Source organism: Candoia aspera, chromosome 1, assembly GCF_035149785.1.
Source record: "Candoia aspera isolate rCanAsp1 chromosome 1, rCanAsp1.hap2, whole genome shotgun sequence".
NCBI lineage: Eukaryota > Metazoa > Chordata > Lepidosauria > Squamata > Boidae > Candoia > Candoia aspera.
In genome coordinates this window covers 122,202,283-122,220,214 of record NC_086153.1, presented here as the reverse complement: position 1 = coordinate 122,220,214, position 17,932 = coordinate 122,202,283, and the positions used below count along the sequence as shown (strand labels likewise).

At 39.6% G+C, this 17,932-nt stretch overlaps 1 protein-coding gene across 2 annotated transcripts in view; it reads left to right on the top strand.

Annotated features, from left to right (window-relative positions):
* The first annotated feature begins 2,380 nt into the window (after positions 1–2,380).
* Positions 2,381–17,932, top strand: part of KCNQ5 (potassium voltage-gated channel subfamily Q member 5) — a 374,302-nt gene continuing 358,750 nt past the window's right edge. Inside the window, exon 1 of one of the 2 annotated variants that reach the window (XM_063313086.1) lies at positions 2,381–3,021. In XM_063313086.1, the coding sequence (XP_063169156.1) occupies positions 2,639–3,021 (383 nt within the window). In that variant the 5' untranslated portion in view covers positions 2,381–2,638. The remainder of the gene's footprint in view (positions 3,022–17,932) is intronic. The other variant, XM_063313079.1, reaches the window with a different exon arrangement.

Sequence of the window (17,932 nt, the reverse complement as noted above, 5' to 3'; positions counted from 1 at the left end):
CACTGCTTTGGACAACATGGGGCTTCAGAAGGCATCAGTTTTTATCATTTTTATTACTTAGAGAGGGGACCACTTTGTCTACCTATTCCATCATGGCTCTAAGGCTCTCCATAGGCTACTTCTGGCTGCTGCCATCTACAAGGACAGAACTGAACTTGCTACCAGCATTGCCATCTTGTTGCAGCAGGAACTGAAGATGGAGATGGCTCATTATTGATACCTCCCTCCTGCTTTGCTCTGTGACTCTCCTCTGTACCCATGACCTGTCATCTTGACTACTTTAGGACACAGATTTCTCTCTTTCACAAGATGGCTAATGCGCCCAGTTGGAGACACCTGTTGTTTCTTGTTGGTGATGCCATCCGACAGGAGGGCAAACAAAGCCACGGATATCCACCAGTAGCTTTCCTTAAGAGGTCCCACATTAAAACTGCAAGGGCAGTACTAGTCGCCAGCCTTGTTAGTGGGCTCAGAGAGGTTACCCTGGCATGCTTTTTTTGCAAGTAAAATATTGATGGATTGGACTTGGAGACAGAGTGATTCCTCATCCATCCTTGCTGCACTTGCTGTCACAGCATCATTTCCTGATCTGCTTTCTTTTCTAAACAAGTAGTTGCTTGGGGATGGCAGGCTTGTCTGCGCAATTTACATTTGGAAACGAACCTCAAGCTGAGCCTTAGCAGCAGTACGCAAAAAAAAGGTCAGCAAGATCTAAGCTACAGAAAATATTTTTCCTGTAAAAATATGATGCGAAAGGAAGGAAGGAAGCCTCCAGATTTGAAGTCCGTGGAAATGGAGGAGGGTTTGTAGAGGCTCTTTAGTCCAGCCCTTCTTCGGTGTTTCCTCGGGTTTCCACTACTTATATGCCCCTTCAATTACAATCCTCACCGACGCTCCCCCGAGATCTAGTTTCTTTCCCAGGACCCCTCGGAGAGGATATTCTGGCGGAGAGTGACTCAACTCGCATCTCCCCTCAGCGCTTCTCTAGCGCTGAACCGACGGAGTTGCTGGGAGTCACGTGGCGGCGGTTCTCCCGCTAGCAACGCCGCACATCGCTCCAGAGTGCTTTGAGTCGATCCAGTCAGTCTCTTAGGGACGGGGACAGGGGTAGGGGTGGTCCTGCGGTTAGAGGAAATGTAAATAAGGGAGAGGCGGGCCTGTGTAAGCCACCTGCTTCTTAAGCGTGTGTCACCGTGAATAAGACAAGAGCGGGAAAACGGCTGTGCTTCTCACAAGGGCTTGTTTTCAGGCAGTGGGAAAAGAGCGAGGGAAGAGACGCGGCCTCTTTCGAAGCGTAGGTTTATGTTTTTTCCCTCCTTGCTCACGTCCTACGGCTTCTTCCTCACCCGCCTTCCCCCCATCCCCGGGCGCATCCTTTTTTGGCATCTAAGCTGCGTGAAACTTCCCTGGAACTTGGCGAGAGTTTGCGGGAGGAAGCGAAAGCGGGATACCTTTCAGTCCCTCCCGTTCTCCATTCTGGTGGACTGATTTTGCACCGGCGCGTTTTTACGCAAACGGCATTTTTTCTTGAGCTTTGGCAAAATATATCGGGGGGAGTGGGGAAGGGACACGGAAAGGGTGCTTGTTGTCTAACGCGACCCTGTTAATACGATGGAGGAACAGCTAAAACTCAACAGAAAAAAGCTTAATAATAATAATAATAATTCGTAATTGTCGACGTCCAAGGCTGCGAGATCGGTTTCTCTACTTTTTTCGAGCTGGAGCTGCCGCGACTGCTGGACCTGAAGCGGTTTAATGACTTTTCTACGGAGATTTCCTTCCTGCGTAATCCCACAAACTGCCCGTTATCCTCCTCAATCCTGACTGCCTCTCTTTGTATCTTTTGCTGCTATTTGGCACGAGGGAGCGGAGACGCGCCGGGCACAGCCTGCTCTGCGCCTTCTTGCTCCTCCTATTCGGTTGATTCGTTAGCGGCGAGTACTTTTCGCCTGTGTTTGGACGAGAGGCAACAGCTTGCCTGTCTGCCCGCTCGGGAAGCCTTGCCAGAGCAAAGTATTCTGACAAGCCAAGGACAGTAGCAGGAGCCTCCAGCATTCGTTTCTTTTTGTCCTGTCTCTCGTTTTAAAGCAGTTTCTGTAAATCAAGACGGCCGGCTTCTCCCCGCCACTTCCCCACCCGGCTTTCTTCGAAGCAGTTACTCGCTTGCCTGGTGTCACTCGCGGTTGTCCCTGGATCTCGTCTTAGGCGAAGAGGGAGGAGCAGCGCCCTGTTCCATTAAAGCAGAACTAGGTACCTTCTTCTTATACTCCAAAGTTTTTCAATAAAAAGAAGGCGGCTGAGGAAGCGACGCGTGGCCGGAGCCGCTGAAGGAAACCGAAGGCAAGCAGGAATCTCGAAGGGGAGCTGCGTGTGAGCGCTTTTTCTCCCCACCCCCAAGCCTCCACATCTCCTGCTCTGGGTTACCAAGGTGGCCCCCACGGCTCCTTCTGCCCCCCTGCTTGGCGGGAGCTGTGGGGAAAACGCAAGGCGCCTCCAGCCCCAGTCTTTTCTCGACCGCCTTTTCCTTTCCTCAGCCCAAGGAGGAAGCTGTTCGCCTTCCATCTCCAGCCAAGCGGGAGCCCGCACCGCTTGCCGCTGTCGACGCCACCGCCGCTGCTTTTGCCCCTGCCGTGATGCCATGCCCCGCAGCTACAGCGGAGGAGATGACAAGGGCGGCTCCGCCGGGATCTGGCTAAAGAGCAGTTCGGCAGGGCGCTACGGTGGCAGCAGCAGCAGCGGCGGCATGAAGGATGTGGAGTCCGGTCGGAGCAGGGTGCTCCTGAACTCGGCGCCCCCCCGAGGGGACGGCTTGCTCCTCCTGGGCACCGGCGGCGGGTTTGGCTTGCGAGAGAGCCGGCGAGGCAAGCAAGGAGGAGCCCGGATGAGCCTGCTGGGGAAACCGCTCTCCTACAGCAGCAACCCGATCTACCGGCGGAACGCCAAGTACAGGAAGCTGCAGAACTATCTCTACAATGTACTGGAGAGACCCAGAGGCTGGGCTTTCATCTATCACGCGTTCGTGTGAGTACCACGGGTGCCAGGAACAGACACGCGCTCCGGCGGTGGCTCTGCTGCCACATGGGTGGGAAGGTGGGTGGAGCCCCCACCTGTCGGAAGGGTGACCCGGTGGAATGCATTGTCAAGGCGAGGGACATCTTGGCGCGCGGGGGTGAGGTCATAGATGTGGCGGTGCATCCTAATGCTGTGGAATGCCTCTAAACTGCCTTGACATGCTCGCAAATGAGCATCCTTTGAGTTCTGTAGAAAGATGACAGGGTGCTTCCGGTTGCAAGAATCAGAAGGCACTGAGCTTCTATTCTGTTTTTTCCTCCTTAACGTTTTTCCATATAGGAAAAAAAAATCAAAGGATAGATGGGAAAAGATGAGAGGCTCACACGTGGAGGAAAGTGATTGTCTCCTGCTTAAAATTCAGTGAATAAGACTTAGTGTTTGGGCAACAGAAGTCTCATTTGGGAGCATCTAGTAATCACAGAGTAAAAGCACCTATTCCTCTTGGATGACAATGCAGGATTGATTACCCTAAGGCATTTTCACACATCAGAATCCTTAAAGCATCTTTGAGCTACTTGACCTTATGTCTGATTGTGATTATATTTCCTAAAAAATGAGGGGAAAGAACGGAAATTGTGGCCTGTGCATATTTTATATCTAAATTATAAATACAAAACAGCCAAAAATACTCCAAAACTCAAAACAATTTAAGACTTTAAAGCTGTAATCCTGTTCTCAGTCACCTGAATTTAATTTCTTGAATGTGAAGTGGGTTACTGCAAAGAACATGGAGAACTGGGCTGCATCTGCCATGTGTGAAAGAATGCTTAGAGGAGGCTTTTGCAAAAGTTTGGGCATTTTCATTTTAATGTCTGTGAATGTAGAAACCCCATTGTAGAGTTCTTTGCGATATATTGATGTGGCTCTTGAGCGTGTTGCACCAAATGGCATTTAGCTGAAAATAGGAAAAGAATGCCAGTATTATCCAATGGCAATGAAAAGAGAGGGACTGGGTTGGAATGTGCTAAGAAGTGAATGGTGTAATCGCTTTTCTTCCTTAGAAACAACATTTGCAAGCATTTAAAAGGTTCAGTAAGTAAAGCATTGTGAAGATAATAACGGTCTAAATATTCCTCAGAAGTGAAACAAACTTTATCTAAATGTTGGGATGGAAAGATAAGACACATTGGTTATTTTCTGTCAAGAGGAAGAACTGCTAGGAATGGGTGCAGAAATGGAGCCCAGCAACGAAGATGAAGAAAGAGGGAAGGCTATTTGATTCTGGGAAGATTTAATGTACTGAAATGGGTCAAAAGAAGAAGAAGATTGGAATAGGAATTTTATTAGAATTGTGGAATAGCTGTAAGATTCATAACTATATGGGGAATAGACATACCAAACATTATAAATATAATTTCTGAGAGTTTGGTAGAAGAAAATATTTCATTAAAACTTCGTGTTTTTTTAAAAAATGAATAGTTAATGTACAAGATGCTTCACAATTCTTATTTTATTTGCAATAATAATAGCACTTATTAGAATAGCTCAAGTGGTTGGAGCATCCAAGAGATTTCAGTAGCTTTCTGGCCTGTAAAGTAGGCTGGTATTAATTATCCTATACTGATTATGGTATCTGAAGGTGAAATAATAGCATTTAATGGTTGTATAGGCACACTTGAACTCTTATATTCAAATAATTTGTTAGCACTATCTAGCAGTAATCCTTAAAACAACTCTGTAAATAAATGAATGAATATTACTTCTCATATTGTTGATCACATTATGGAGGTTGAGAAATAATAGTTTAAGGTAAGCTTGCTAGTTTGTGGTAGAGACCACAATCAGTCCCAAGGTTCTGTTCTGTGTCATTATATTCGACAAGTTGTCGAGATAGGGGCTTGCATAATTCAGCTAGTGTGACAAACTAGCTTACCATAGGTCATGCTCTTTGTCATTACAGTGAAGGTCTAGTGGTTAAGGCAATGGGCTAGAAACCAGGAGTCTGAGTTCTAGTGCCGCCTTAGGTATAAAAGCCGGCTGGGTGACCTTGGGCCAGTCCCTCTATATCAGCCGAACTCACCTGACAGGGTTGTTGTTGTGGGGAAAATAGGAGGAGGAAGGAGTATTAGTTATGTCTGCTGCCTTGAGTTATTTATAAAAATAATAAAGGCAGGATAATATATTTTTTAAAAAAGTATACAGGTATATAGTTACATGCAACAGTGTAGGCATTCCTGATCTAATTGTATGTTTCTAAGAATTCCAAAATGAACATAAGGTGACAGAAACTGTACATGATTTCTACAAATTTGAATACATATTTACGTGCAGGTGTTTACAATTCAAAAAAACCCTGAGAATATGGCAGATGCAGGAATTTGGACAGTCATCCAGTTGATTCAATTCTTTTAAAAAAAAAAAGCTGTTAAGAAGGCTCCCAAAGGGATTGACTCATCAGGCCTATAGTTAGCTAGGTAAAGACAGGTCCATGCATGAATAAATATTCTGACCCTTCTAAACTGTCAGGTTGCAATTGTTGTTATGTCTGTTCTAACAACCATGAGCTCTAAGCAGTTGTCTGAACATTTGAAAATGAAGAAAGAATAATTCACTCTTAGAAAGCAAGAGATGGTTATTTAAAAAGAGCAGCAACAATAACTCCAAACACTTCCAACTAAACAATTTCAACTGTGAGAAACATTTTTAAGAATCGGAAGTTACATGGAGCTGGTGAAGTCAATACAAGATCTGTCAGACAAAGAAAAATCTCTGGTAAACTTTCCCCAAACTAGCCAGATCTACAAAGCAGAATCCACAGATCATTGGAAATGATCTTCTGAAAATTTTAGTTGATGCTGGAGTAATTGTCCAGAGGTCTACAACACAGCATTACTTATACAGCAATTATGAAAACTTTGGAGTTTTGTGGCAACAGTGACACAAGAAATGTTGTGTCGGTGGAAGGAAAAAATGATTCACCTAAATGTTAACATATCCTAGAAGCTAATGACACACAGTCAGTGAAGAAATTGAAAAGAGTTTGAAGGTAACAGTTTGAAACGTACCTCCAAATTGACCAAGAAGTACTAACAGAAAAGTAAAGGTTTTGGAATGGCCTTCATAGTCTCTAGACTTGAATATTATTGAAAATCTGTAGGGAGGTCACAAGCATGAAGTTTATGCAAGGAGACATAGGAATATTTCTGAGCTAGAAGAGTTCTGCAAGGAAGAGTAGAGGAGAAAAAAATCTAAAAACAAAAATAAAAAGACTGTTAGTTGGTGCAGGAAATATTTGGAAGCTGCTATTCCAGTCAAAGGAGGAGTTACAAAATATTCACTAAAGATCCAAACTTCTGCACCTGCCATATTCACTGTTTTCTTATTTTAAATCTGTAAACAACAGCATAAAAGTAGGAAGTATGCATTCAAATTTGCAGAAAGATGTCATGTTTTGTACCATGTAGAATTGTGTCATCTTCTATTCTCTTAGAGATTCACGGGACTATACAATATGATCAGGATTGCCTAAACTTTTGCATGCAATTCTATATTTCCATTCAGTCAGTTTTGCATTTATGGTAATAGCAGATTTATTAGCTATGATTTTTTTTAATAGAAGGAGAACTGAAGTAGAGATAGTAAAGTAAAGCTACTCAGTGAACTTCTGTTCGAAAATAAATCTGAACTGAAGTTCAGGACCAACCTTTCTCAATATGAAGTGTTGGTATATCTTTCAGATACATTGGGAGTTGTGGTTCCATCTGGCTACAGAAGGCTAAGTTGGGAAGTATGCTCAAGACCTGACATATAGCCACTGTACTCTAATGTACAATTAGTATTTTTCTTTTGCCTTTTCTAGTAAAGAAATATAATACTTAAGTCTTCTTTATCTCTATGGGAAGACTTAGATGCCTGTCCTAAATTTTGATTTGATAGTAGCCAAACTACTTTTCACTGCCCCTTGATAATAGTCATACTCCAGAAAAAGTTGAGCACTTCCCATTGCCACCAATTTAGCCTAAATTGCTAGGCTTAAAGTGGAATATCTTGCATATTGCACAAGAATAATTACATGCAAGAGAAATAATGAAAAATACAATTATGTAATGTCAACTATATTGTTACATCAATTCCATTAGATCATATCACTCATGCCAGGTCTTCAGGAAAACATTATAATTCACAGATTCCTTCTACAACTGCACATGAACATGACAGGTTGAGAAGAATCAATTAAGTGTTGTTTCTGTTTTGTGAATTCTTTTACCGTTGCCTGAAAATGTGATTGCAGAAATGCAGAATGCTAAGTGACACCACTGGCCTCTCTTTTATTTCTAAATGTGCAAGACTTTTATGGTTGTGTTTTATATACAAAAAGCAGATTCTTAATTGTTGATTTTTTAATTTTTTGTAGGACAGTTCAACAGCAAAAGTGTTTCACCAGTCAGAAAGGGGAAAATACCCCTAGGGTATTTTTAAAAAATTATTATTATTTGAACTGATCAGTTTTGAATTTCTCCCATTTTTTGTCTGCCTAGTTAGAAAGAATAGTTAACTTGACAGCACAAGGCATGTAGTTTGCCAGACTTAGCCATAAGTGCCCCTAATTTTCTGCAGAGGACTTTGGAAGAATAGTTCTTAGGCTTTTTAGTTTTGTGTGCTTAAGTATAGAAGATATCTCAAAGTACAACAAATTAGTAAATTACAACAGCCCCTCAAACACCTCATACTTTTTTTGTAATTTTCATCTGACAGTTTGTTCCTTCAAGCCATTCTTTAATAACTAGTTAAACTTTGGGGGGACATTTCCTTTATCCTTCTGTGAGAAGAGTGAGGGTGGTAAGTTAGGTCCAAATCCTAGCCAAAGTAATGATTGCTGGTACAGAGCATATATGAGTTATTTCTAATACCTAGCTACCCAACCTGCTTCAGTTGAAATAATGATATTTAAAGAAAACACAGGTAGTCCTCATTTAGCAACTGCCTTGTACAAAGACCATTTGCAGTTGTGACGGTGATAAAAAAGTAACTTTGCAACCAGTCGTCACATTTACGACCTTCACAGGTCTGTAAAGGAAAGGAAAGCTGAAGTAAGATTGTAAGCACAGTTGCGGTTTCACTTAGTGACCACTTTGCTGAATGACTGAGTTGCTGGTCCCAATTGTGGTCACTAAATGAGGTCTACCCATAGCTGTTAGAAATAATAAAATGATGTTTTGATTATCTTAATGTTGACCGAAACTATATGCCTTATTTTTATCTGAGTATTGACATCCTGAAGTAGCATTTGAAATCTGAATGTTTTTAGGAAAGTAATGAATTTTCTACTCCATGGATAAGAATTTCTGGTGTAAATAAGCATGTTTCAGATTATTATGAAAGCCAATTTTTCACTACTTTGTTTTGAATTGATTTTACAAGGTCTAACATTAGATCCTTTGTAGGGCAGCAAGAGAAAATGGGAGAAGCAGGAAGGATCTAATGAGCAAGTAATTGAAAGTAAATGCTTCTATCTACTCCCTTAGGCTTTAAATAGCTATGAATAGTAAAAAGATTATTAGAACATCTACTAATTTATTTAGTCCCTTGACTCAGTCTTCTATTACAGTTTTCTCTCTTCTGTAAAATATATACTGATTTGTAGATATTTTAATAGACTTGTAGTGGTTAAGGCACCAGGCAAGAAACCGGGGGAGTGTAACTTGTAGTCCCGCCTTAGGCACAAAATCAGCTGGGTGACCTTGGGCCAGTCACTCTCTCTCAGCCCTAGGAAGAAGCAATGGCAAACTGAAATCGTGTCAAGTACACTGCAGGGAGTTGTCCAGGAAGTTGCCAGGAGTCAAGACTGACTCAAAGGGACCCCCTGCACAAAAAACTACCTCAAAACCAAAACCACCATATCTCGGCTGCAAAAGTATGGATTAGCACAAGATGACAGCAGAGAGATTCAGAAAAGCCTTTGCTTCCAAGTAGTGGTTGCCTGGTTATTTGCAGCCCGTGTATGTTAGGCTCTATTGTATTGATGTTTCCTCGGTGAATGCAGATTGAAATTGGGGAAAAAAATGATGAGGAAATACATTAGGACAAAACATTTTTTTTCAAACTTTTTCCCCATCTTAATTCTTGATTATATACCTCTGACCTTGGGCCAGTCACCCTCTCTCAGCCCTAGGAAGAAGGCAATGGCAAACCCAAAATCTTGCCAAGAAAACTGCAGGGACTTGTCCAGGAAGTTGCCAGGAGTCAAGACAGACTCAAAGGGACCCCCCAAAAAGGGACCCCCCAAAAAACCAGCCCAAAACCAACAATTATGACAATTGTTCTATCATCTTATTGAGAGCCTCGTGTGGTACAGAGTGGTAGGCGGCAGTATTGCAACCGAAAACTCTCCCCGCGACCCAGGTTCGATCCCAGCGGAAGCTGGATTCTCTCTCGGGTAGCCGGCTCAGGTCGACTCAGCCTTCCACCCGTCCGAGGTCGGTAAAAGGAGTACCCATCTTGCTGGGGAAGGTGGCGACTGGGGAAGGCAATGGCAAACCACCCCGCTATAGTCTGCCAAGAAAACGTCATGAAAGCAGCGTTCCCCTCAAAGGGTCAGACATGACTCGGTGCTTGCACAGGGGACCTTTTGCCTTTCACCTAGGTAGTTAACCAGCTAAATGACCCAAACATTTAATCCCAGATTGGAAGGAAATATAAGTAATCTTAGATGAAAGCCCAAGCAGATGGTTATGTAGAATCCAAATAATTTTAAAACAGATACACTTCAAATAAAAGAGCCTCATGTGGCGCAGAGAGGTAGGTGGCAGTATTGCAACCGAAACTCTCCCCTTGACCCGAGTTCGATCCCAGCGGAAACTGGATTCTCTCTCGAGTAGCCGGCTCAGGTCGACTCAGCCTTCCATCTTTAAAAGGAGTACCCAGCTTGCTGGGGAAGGTGACGACTGGGGAAGGCAATGGCAAACCACCCCGCTATAGTCTGCCAAGAAAGCGTCACGGAAGCGGCATCCCCCCAAAGAGTCAGAAAATGACTCAGGGATCTTTCTTCTTATTGTATATATTCACATATAGCACTTGAGGCATTTCACATTTTTCAGTGCTTTGAACATACACAGTGAACATATATTGGCTAAGGCTAAAATTAGTAATTGTTCTTGAACTGTACCTTACATTCAGTGAAAAGTTTTAAGAGATATCCACTTAATATTTGGAAACAGGATCATTTAATTACACTATCTTTCAGATGTTCCTGTAAAATAATACTTTGAAAATAATACTTTACTTGGATTCATTCTGTTCTATCTATCTATCTGTCTGTCTGTATAGTTTTACATATAGGCCACCCATCTCACACAAAGTGACTCTGGGCGGCATTTGAAAACATTGTTTCAGATTTTATAGTAATGCTCAGTTTTCATGCTAATTGCAATCATACCCATTCTATATTGAGTGGTTGTAGTAAGAAAACTGCAAAGCTTCTCTGTAATATTTTAATCAAACTGACACTAGGCCACAAAGTCATCTTAATATACGTAAGGGATTTTGTGTTAGATGCCACTAGAGCACACTGAATGCAAGACTATTTTTGATTTTGTAATTCCACTTGTTTAATAGAAAATTTTCTCTAGCAGGGATATTTTGGATTGTTGCTTACAAAGCGTAGAGTACAGTTTACTAGGCTTTTATGATGCAATTCGAAACTTATCAGTGTCAAGGATGGTACTTGAGAAATTGTGAGAGGATTGCCAGATAACTGCTTTTAGTTTTATAGCACTTTAATATCTTTGTGGTCTTTTATAATATTGTTTTCCATCCATTTTTCAGCTGATGGTGTAGATATTGAACTGTTGCTGATTTTTGTAAGTTGCTGAAAGTTCTAGCACAGATATCCACTTATTTTGGATGGGCATTTTAAAAAAAACTTGAGTGAATATGCAGGAAGGGAATTTTTCATAGATCAACTGTATCTCTTTAATTGTAGTGTTCATTACTATCCAGAGATACATAATGTTAGTTTAGAATACATACACAATTTATAGAAATTGGAATTAATGCAGTTTAAACAATACTATTTTAAATAATTTAAGAGATCTGTATAGTTTTATGCATATGTCTGTTACCATTGCTTATGAATATGTTCTGTTAGAACATAATGCTCCAAAACTTGCATGAATCGTACTCAAAGTCTGTGCTTGTTCTATGCATTTTGCCAGGATTCAAGAACATTAACTTTTTAGCTGTTGACCTCAGTTTGACTTGTCTTAGCAAACTGAAACATTCTCTCATTTATAATTGTAAAATAATTTCCAGAAAAAAAGAATGAGTAATTACTAATTTGCTAATTTTTACTATTAAGAAATACATTGCAGAAGTAAAGAAAAATATTTCTGGTTATTGCTGCTTTTCTTTAAATTCATCTTTTCATAAATTCAGAAAATTCATCTTTTCTAGCTGAAATCGGCAGCATAATTCAGCACAGTTAAGCCCTGGTTATTACCACTGAAAACAATTGAGCTGATGCTTAGCTTTCTCCTTAAAATGAAAAGGATGCAAAAGTTATTGATCTAGGCTTGAGTTTGCCTATGATTTAAAATAATCTCTTAAATACATAGCTACTTCTAAACTTGTTTTAAGGTGCAGAATAGATGTGGACGAATTCCTAATCTAGAGGTAAAACAAGATAGCTGAAGAGATCTTTAAATGCCCAGAGAAAACTTGGGCCTAACTGATTCTGCTTTCTAGACTTTTTAGACTTCTGTGAAGGTCCAGCCACAGTCTATATCTAGGAACCTTGGAACACTGTAGAAGGACATTTAGGAAAAAATACTTTCTCAGATACTTGACAGGGAAGGACATGGGGAACAGCAAAGACACTTGATCAAATTCCATGATAGAGGAATACTTTCAATTCAGAAATACACTGGCCAATCAAGGCTAACTAAATCCTCACCTTATAAGATGAAATGTGCTTCCTTTTGTTATAATTTTCCTTGTGTGTGTTTGCTAATAACAAGTCATTAAATTCTTTATCAAAAATTACTGGATTGTTTCCTTGGTAAAATCTGTCTTTATTTCCATTTAATAGCTTATTGTATTAACTTTCCCACCTCTGTTTGACCAGTGGCTTTCTACTGTTGTATTATTGCTGTCATAATTTTAGGTAGTGTCTCTTTGGTGCTATTGTTTAGGTTTGTCAATTATTTTATCATTATTAAGCCAAATCTTGTACAATCTTATGTTTCATTAATAATCTGAATGAGTGACTTCATTCCCACAGTCACAATCTGAATTTGGATGCTTTCCTTCTGCCTTATACAGTTACATACTCTAGTTGTAACAGTCCACCTAATACTAGCATTAATGCTGCTGCCGTTGCTGCTAATGTTCTGCATGCTGCCCATTTGAGTTGTAACCTAACTATAGGACCATAATGTATTCTGTTGGATGGCTGTGCAGAGTTTGGAAGAGGTGGTTCACCTCAGCAAATATTCAAATAAAGCACCCCTTGAAGTTGCCTTGTGAAGTAATGTGGTCTCCTCACTTCTGAGTGTGAATCAAAGCATGCATGTTGCTTCACCTCATTCTGCTTTGGAACCTTTCTCACCGTCTCCTGCAGAACTTGCATTACAGCAGTTCACCAAAAGCTTTTTATCACAGCACGGGCTAAAATGCTTCTACACTGGGTGAGAAACAACGCCTAGAGCACCCTTGTTATGTAGAAACAGTTTTCCAGGCTGGATGGCTTCAGCAAATGCTACAGGCAATCTGTCATCATATTCTAAAGCTGTCTACCCTGAGACCTCCTCCAAGCTGCTTGCCAAAGTTTTTGGCAAACACAGCAGAGGAGGCATGACCTGCCTCCCACATCATTCACCATAAGCTTTTTGTGCTGGAGTTCACCAGGTTGGATGGCTCCAATGAGTGTCTCTGGTATGTGCTGAAGTTCCTCTAAGCTGGATAGTGTTCTGCAGCACTGGCTCAGTTGCTTCATTGAAGCAAATCATGTTGCCTCCATGGTAAAAATCTCTTCGTTGAAGCAAATTTAAGTAACTTTTTGTCAGCCTTGCAAGGGAGTCCAGACAAGAAGCACACCCAGGGGTACTAGCTCTATCTTTATTGTAAGGTTACATTAACAGAATCTTGCAAGTCTAAGAGAACATCTTTTCCCCCTCGCCTTTATAGTCCAGGAATCTAGGGAGGTTCCTTTCTGAGACATTTGCCACGCCCTATTCCTTTGGGCTCAGCGGTCTCTTATCTGACCATTGCCTAGTCTGCAGCTCTACCTCCCATCTCCCAAGATCATTCTCACATACTGTTTCACTTTTTTACGGAGCTGTTTAGTCAGGCTTTTTACAACTGAATAGTTGATCTGGGTGACTCTCCCAGGTTGGGTAGGAATGTGGAAGGGCAGGAGCTATCTTTGGGCATCAGTCCTTTTGATGCCCAAAGACATTCAGACAACTACATTTCAAAACTTATCTTTCAAATCTGGCACAGTGATTTTTTGTAGAAGATGCTGCAGAATTTAGAGGATAGCAGTTAACCTGCACACTGATTTCAGTGAAATCTGACAGCTGTAGTGGATTGAAAAATTCAATCCATTTGCTGAAAACCACAAAAGGTACAGTTGTTTGTATTTCTTTCTTGCTAAATAATGAGTCAAATACAGGTCTGTTTAACAAATGGGAATATGAGTTGCTGGAATATACATTTTCTAAATAAATAAATGTAATTTTTAGGCTTTGGTTAGAATAAATTGGGGGAATTTCCTGAATATTTTCAGATTTCCAGGATCAAGTGCTGTATCTATGGCATTTCATGTTTGGAGTCATAGAATTGTTGATGTGATGATGAATGACAAACATGTTTCTGTTGCTATTAAATACTTATATAATTGCCCACTTAATAATTATATATTAACCTGCACGAACAGAGAATAGCTGTTCAAGCTGATGCTAGGACAAAGGGACAGGAGGAGGAGGAAGAGATACAAGATAGTTTGGAGTGACATACTAGTGTAATTACACTGAGAATCTTAGTTGTAAAATGGTGCTACAGAAGACAAAATTTTCTTGAGCATTTTGAAAAGTTTATGCACATAACTGTTATACATATAGTTTACCAAATGTAAATTGAACCATATACATATGTATTTGCTGATTTGTACTGTGGGCATTGCTGAAATTTTTAAATATTCTGACAGGATTTTTCATTTTGATACGTTATCTAGTAGATGCTAGGAAAACAGGATTTCTTGCCACTAATTTTTAAACTGAAAATAACTTTGACAGTGTTAAATCTATTGAAATAAAAATTTCTGGATTGAATGAAGTCATGACACAGAGCAGCACCATGCCAGCTACCTTTAGATAATTGACTGTATAGAATGAGTGCCAATTTTAATGTTAATTGCAAATGGAAATTTTGGCAACTGGAAGTACCAATGTACTATATGTTTTCCAGAGTGAACCGATATGAAAATTCTTGAAATAGTATCGTAGTACAGATGAAACCACTTCTTCTAATACTTGTTGGATTTTGAATATTGTTGCCATTCTGGGTTTTTGTGAGCTGGTTATTTTAATGTGAAGCTTCATTTCATGAAGATTTGTAGGCTATCTCCTGCATGAAGTTATAAAAACATACTTAACTTGATTTAATGTAGAAAATATTGAGATAATTTATACAGAATTTATTCTGTAACCAATGAGCAGAAAAAAATTACAGATTTTTCTGTTATCTGCTGTTTTGAAAACTTTCCCCAAAGGTTGGAGAATTCCATTGAAGACTACACGATAGAAGAAGATGAACTATTGAAAGGGGGGAAACTTGGCCAGAACTACTGCACAGAATTAACAGGCTTACATATACCGATACCGATACCGATACCTGTATGGATAATTAATAATTCTTATTAAAGACTTTTAAAAAGGAAGATAAAAATGAGTACAAACTAATATAAAGTAAGAAGAAGAAAAGAAAAAGGTGCATTTTATAAGAAGCAGCATTTTTCCACAAGCCTGTTCATGGCTTTTGGAATCTAGGTGTCATTTTCTTGGTGCACCAAGTTGATCTTAGCCCAAACTTTAATGAATATAGGCTAACTACATTTGGAGTATCATGTTTCTGGGTTAATTCATGGGATCAAAAGCCCAGAAACCTGTCTGGAAGCACTGGAGACTGCCTGAAACCACTTAAGTTTAAAAATATCACTTGTGATAGTAAAACCCATCATTGAACTTTCAGAAATTTGCTATGATGGCAGTTCATGGGCTTATATCAATATCTGACCTTGGCAAGTCAGTAATCATTTGGAATTACTGTAGCAAAATGATAGCATATTGCACAGAGGACATCACTGAGAAAGTACAGGGGCATATCCTTTTAATGGCTTAAGGTGGACCAAAGAGAAGGAGTCTGTTTGCTTTGTGTAATTTAATATCCTACTCTGATGACTTTTTGATGCAAGGCCAGTAAATAGTCTGTCAAAGCTGAGTGGACTTTCCACATGCATTATCTGTCACCCAGAGGGTTTTCCATGAGTAGATATATTACTGATGGCTGTCTGTCTGCCAGTCTAGATTGCTGTCAAGGCTGCTGCTGATTAATAAGACCCAGAAACTAGAAACATCTGTGAAATAAATTACTGAATAGTCAGAAGCTGGTGAAACATGGTGTAGTATTATTCTCAAACACAACATCATTAAATCTTTCTTGTTATATTGCTTGATATCCCTGTTAAATTTTCAATGAAAAAAGTGGATGTTTTTCTCCTGTTATATAAAACTGCTCAGGAGTGAGTCTCATTCAGTTCCATGGATCTGTTCCCAGGCAAATAACCTCATGTTGTTGCATAAATTATTATTCAGTTTTAGATATTTTGGGAAGGAAGGGTGAACTTCTGTAGTCCATTTTGTGTGAGACATTTATATGCATGTGTGAATATATGTGTATATAACAAATATAGCCAATTTTTCCATTAAGATAATAAAGTCTAGGTTTATCTTCTCTGGTTTGTTGTTTTACACTAGTTGTCCTACAAGCATATCTATGTCAGAGATATTTTGTTGTGGTTGAATTAATTGTATGCAAGCTGCTTTGGGAGCCCGACTTACATGAATAAATTACACATGGTTCTGTAGTGAGCTTGCTGTATTTTTACATACATTCTTTTTAGTGCTAGTATTTTTAACTTGCTTTCAAAGTGAAGTTACATGGGTGAGTGGGTGGAGGAAGATGCCTCTCCTAGCCTTAGCTATAAAGAATATATATTGTTTAAGATATTGCTGAGTGTTTTATGTGCCAAAGAACCATGTGGTTGACTATATGGTAGGCAGGGAGAATAAATATTTAACAAGAGAAATGAAACTAGTAATCTAGGAGATGTCAGATGTCTCTTTCAATTGTTCTTGCTCATTTTGTATCATTATCATCACATTTTAAGAACACTGGGAGGCAGCAGCTAATAAAAGCCTAACAAAATATTTAGATGCAAAATCCAAGATTAATATCGTCACAATCAGTCTCTTCTTGCTTAATGCACCACATCAGTACTTCACTGCTCTTGTTTTGAAGCTAAATGTATCATCATGAGTTGGAATGAAGGCTATTTTTTTCTCAGTTGTAATTCAGTATGAAACTTCATAAAAATTATCTGAATAAATATTAACAAATAAAAAGGCAAGGGAATTTTTTTTTACATTGTAAGACAAGACACTTGAATGTTCTGTCAAAAATTACCTTTGGGATGTATTTCTAAAATATGCAAGTAATGAGAAACAGGCATCATTTATTCATTTTACTTATAAATAGTTTTTTATAACTTTTTATTGGGGCTAATTCTTTCTTTCTATGGTAGTTAATGAGAGCATTGTCATTTTGTTTAGCAGATGCAGAACTCTGCTTGTTCTCTTCATCTGAAAAAGATATACTGCTCAGAAAAAAGTTGAATGAGTAAACTGTATTAAAACTAGATTTATTTTTGTTTAGTGCTGGCATATCAATAGAGATCCATTAATGAAAAAATCTGTGGATTGTGAAGCAGACAGTTTGTCCTTCTTGTAGACCTAATCTAAGCTTCTAGACTCCATGCAACTTGCGCTGGAGAAGCTATTGGGTGGAAAATGTGGTGTGCTTGCAGAAAAAAGTCTTGTTCGTGAGTACATGTCATTTGAGTTCTGAGCCATTTAAACTTCTAGGGAGTAAGGCTACTTACAGGTTAAATGTTCAGTGGGGCACATAAATGTGGCTCAAGGGATATGTGAACAAGAGTACTTCACAATGCTCTAAATAGTAGAGCATTTGGTCCTCCTTAGCAACTTGGCTTCTGCTGGCTTATTCTTGTTGGCAAGCTCTGGTATATTTGTATGTTTTTGAAAAAAAACCCATGCCGTTTGGATGCATACCTTAGAAATCACCTTATCTGCCTTCTTCCTTACTTTGGGTGTTAAGTGCACACTGAGAAATCTGCTTGTACAAAATAAACTATTATGTATGAACAGCTAGGAGAGATATGATGCATGAATTTATGCCAGATTGGAAACACCAACAGAAGGGAATTGCATCTAATTACAGAAAGTTTAAAATATCAGAAAAACTACTGTGTATAAATAAAGGATGGACACTGTCCAGCTATCAGGTAAGGTCTCTAGTAAATTACATGCTTATTCATTTGAAATATTTATTGGTTGCTCTATATTTTAAATTCCCTGGACTTTAAAATGGTTTAGTTCAAGACAAATTAAGACATATATTGTAGATGGAACTTTTAAGTATTCAATACTGGCTGGATTGCGCAGTTAAGTTTGTAGAACTGGATGGCTTACGGCTTTTGCATTCTCATACAGATAGTCCTCATTTAGCGGCTGCCTTGTACAGTGACCATTCGCAGTTAGGATGGTGATGAAAAATAACTTTGTGA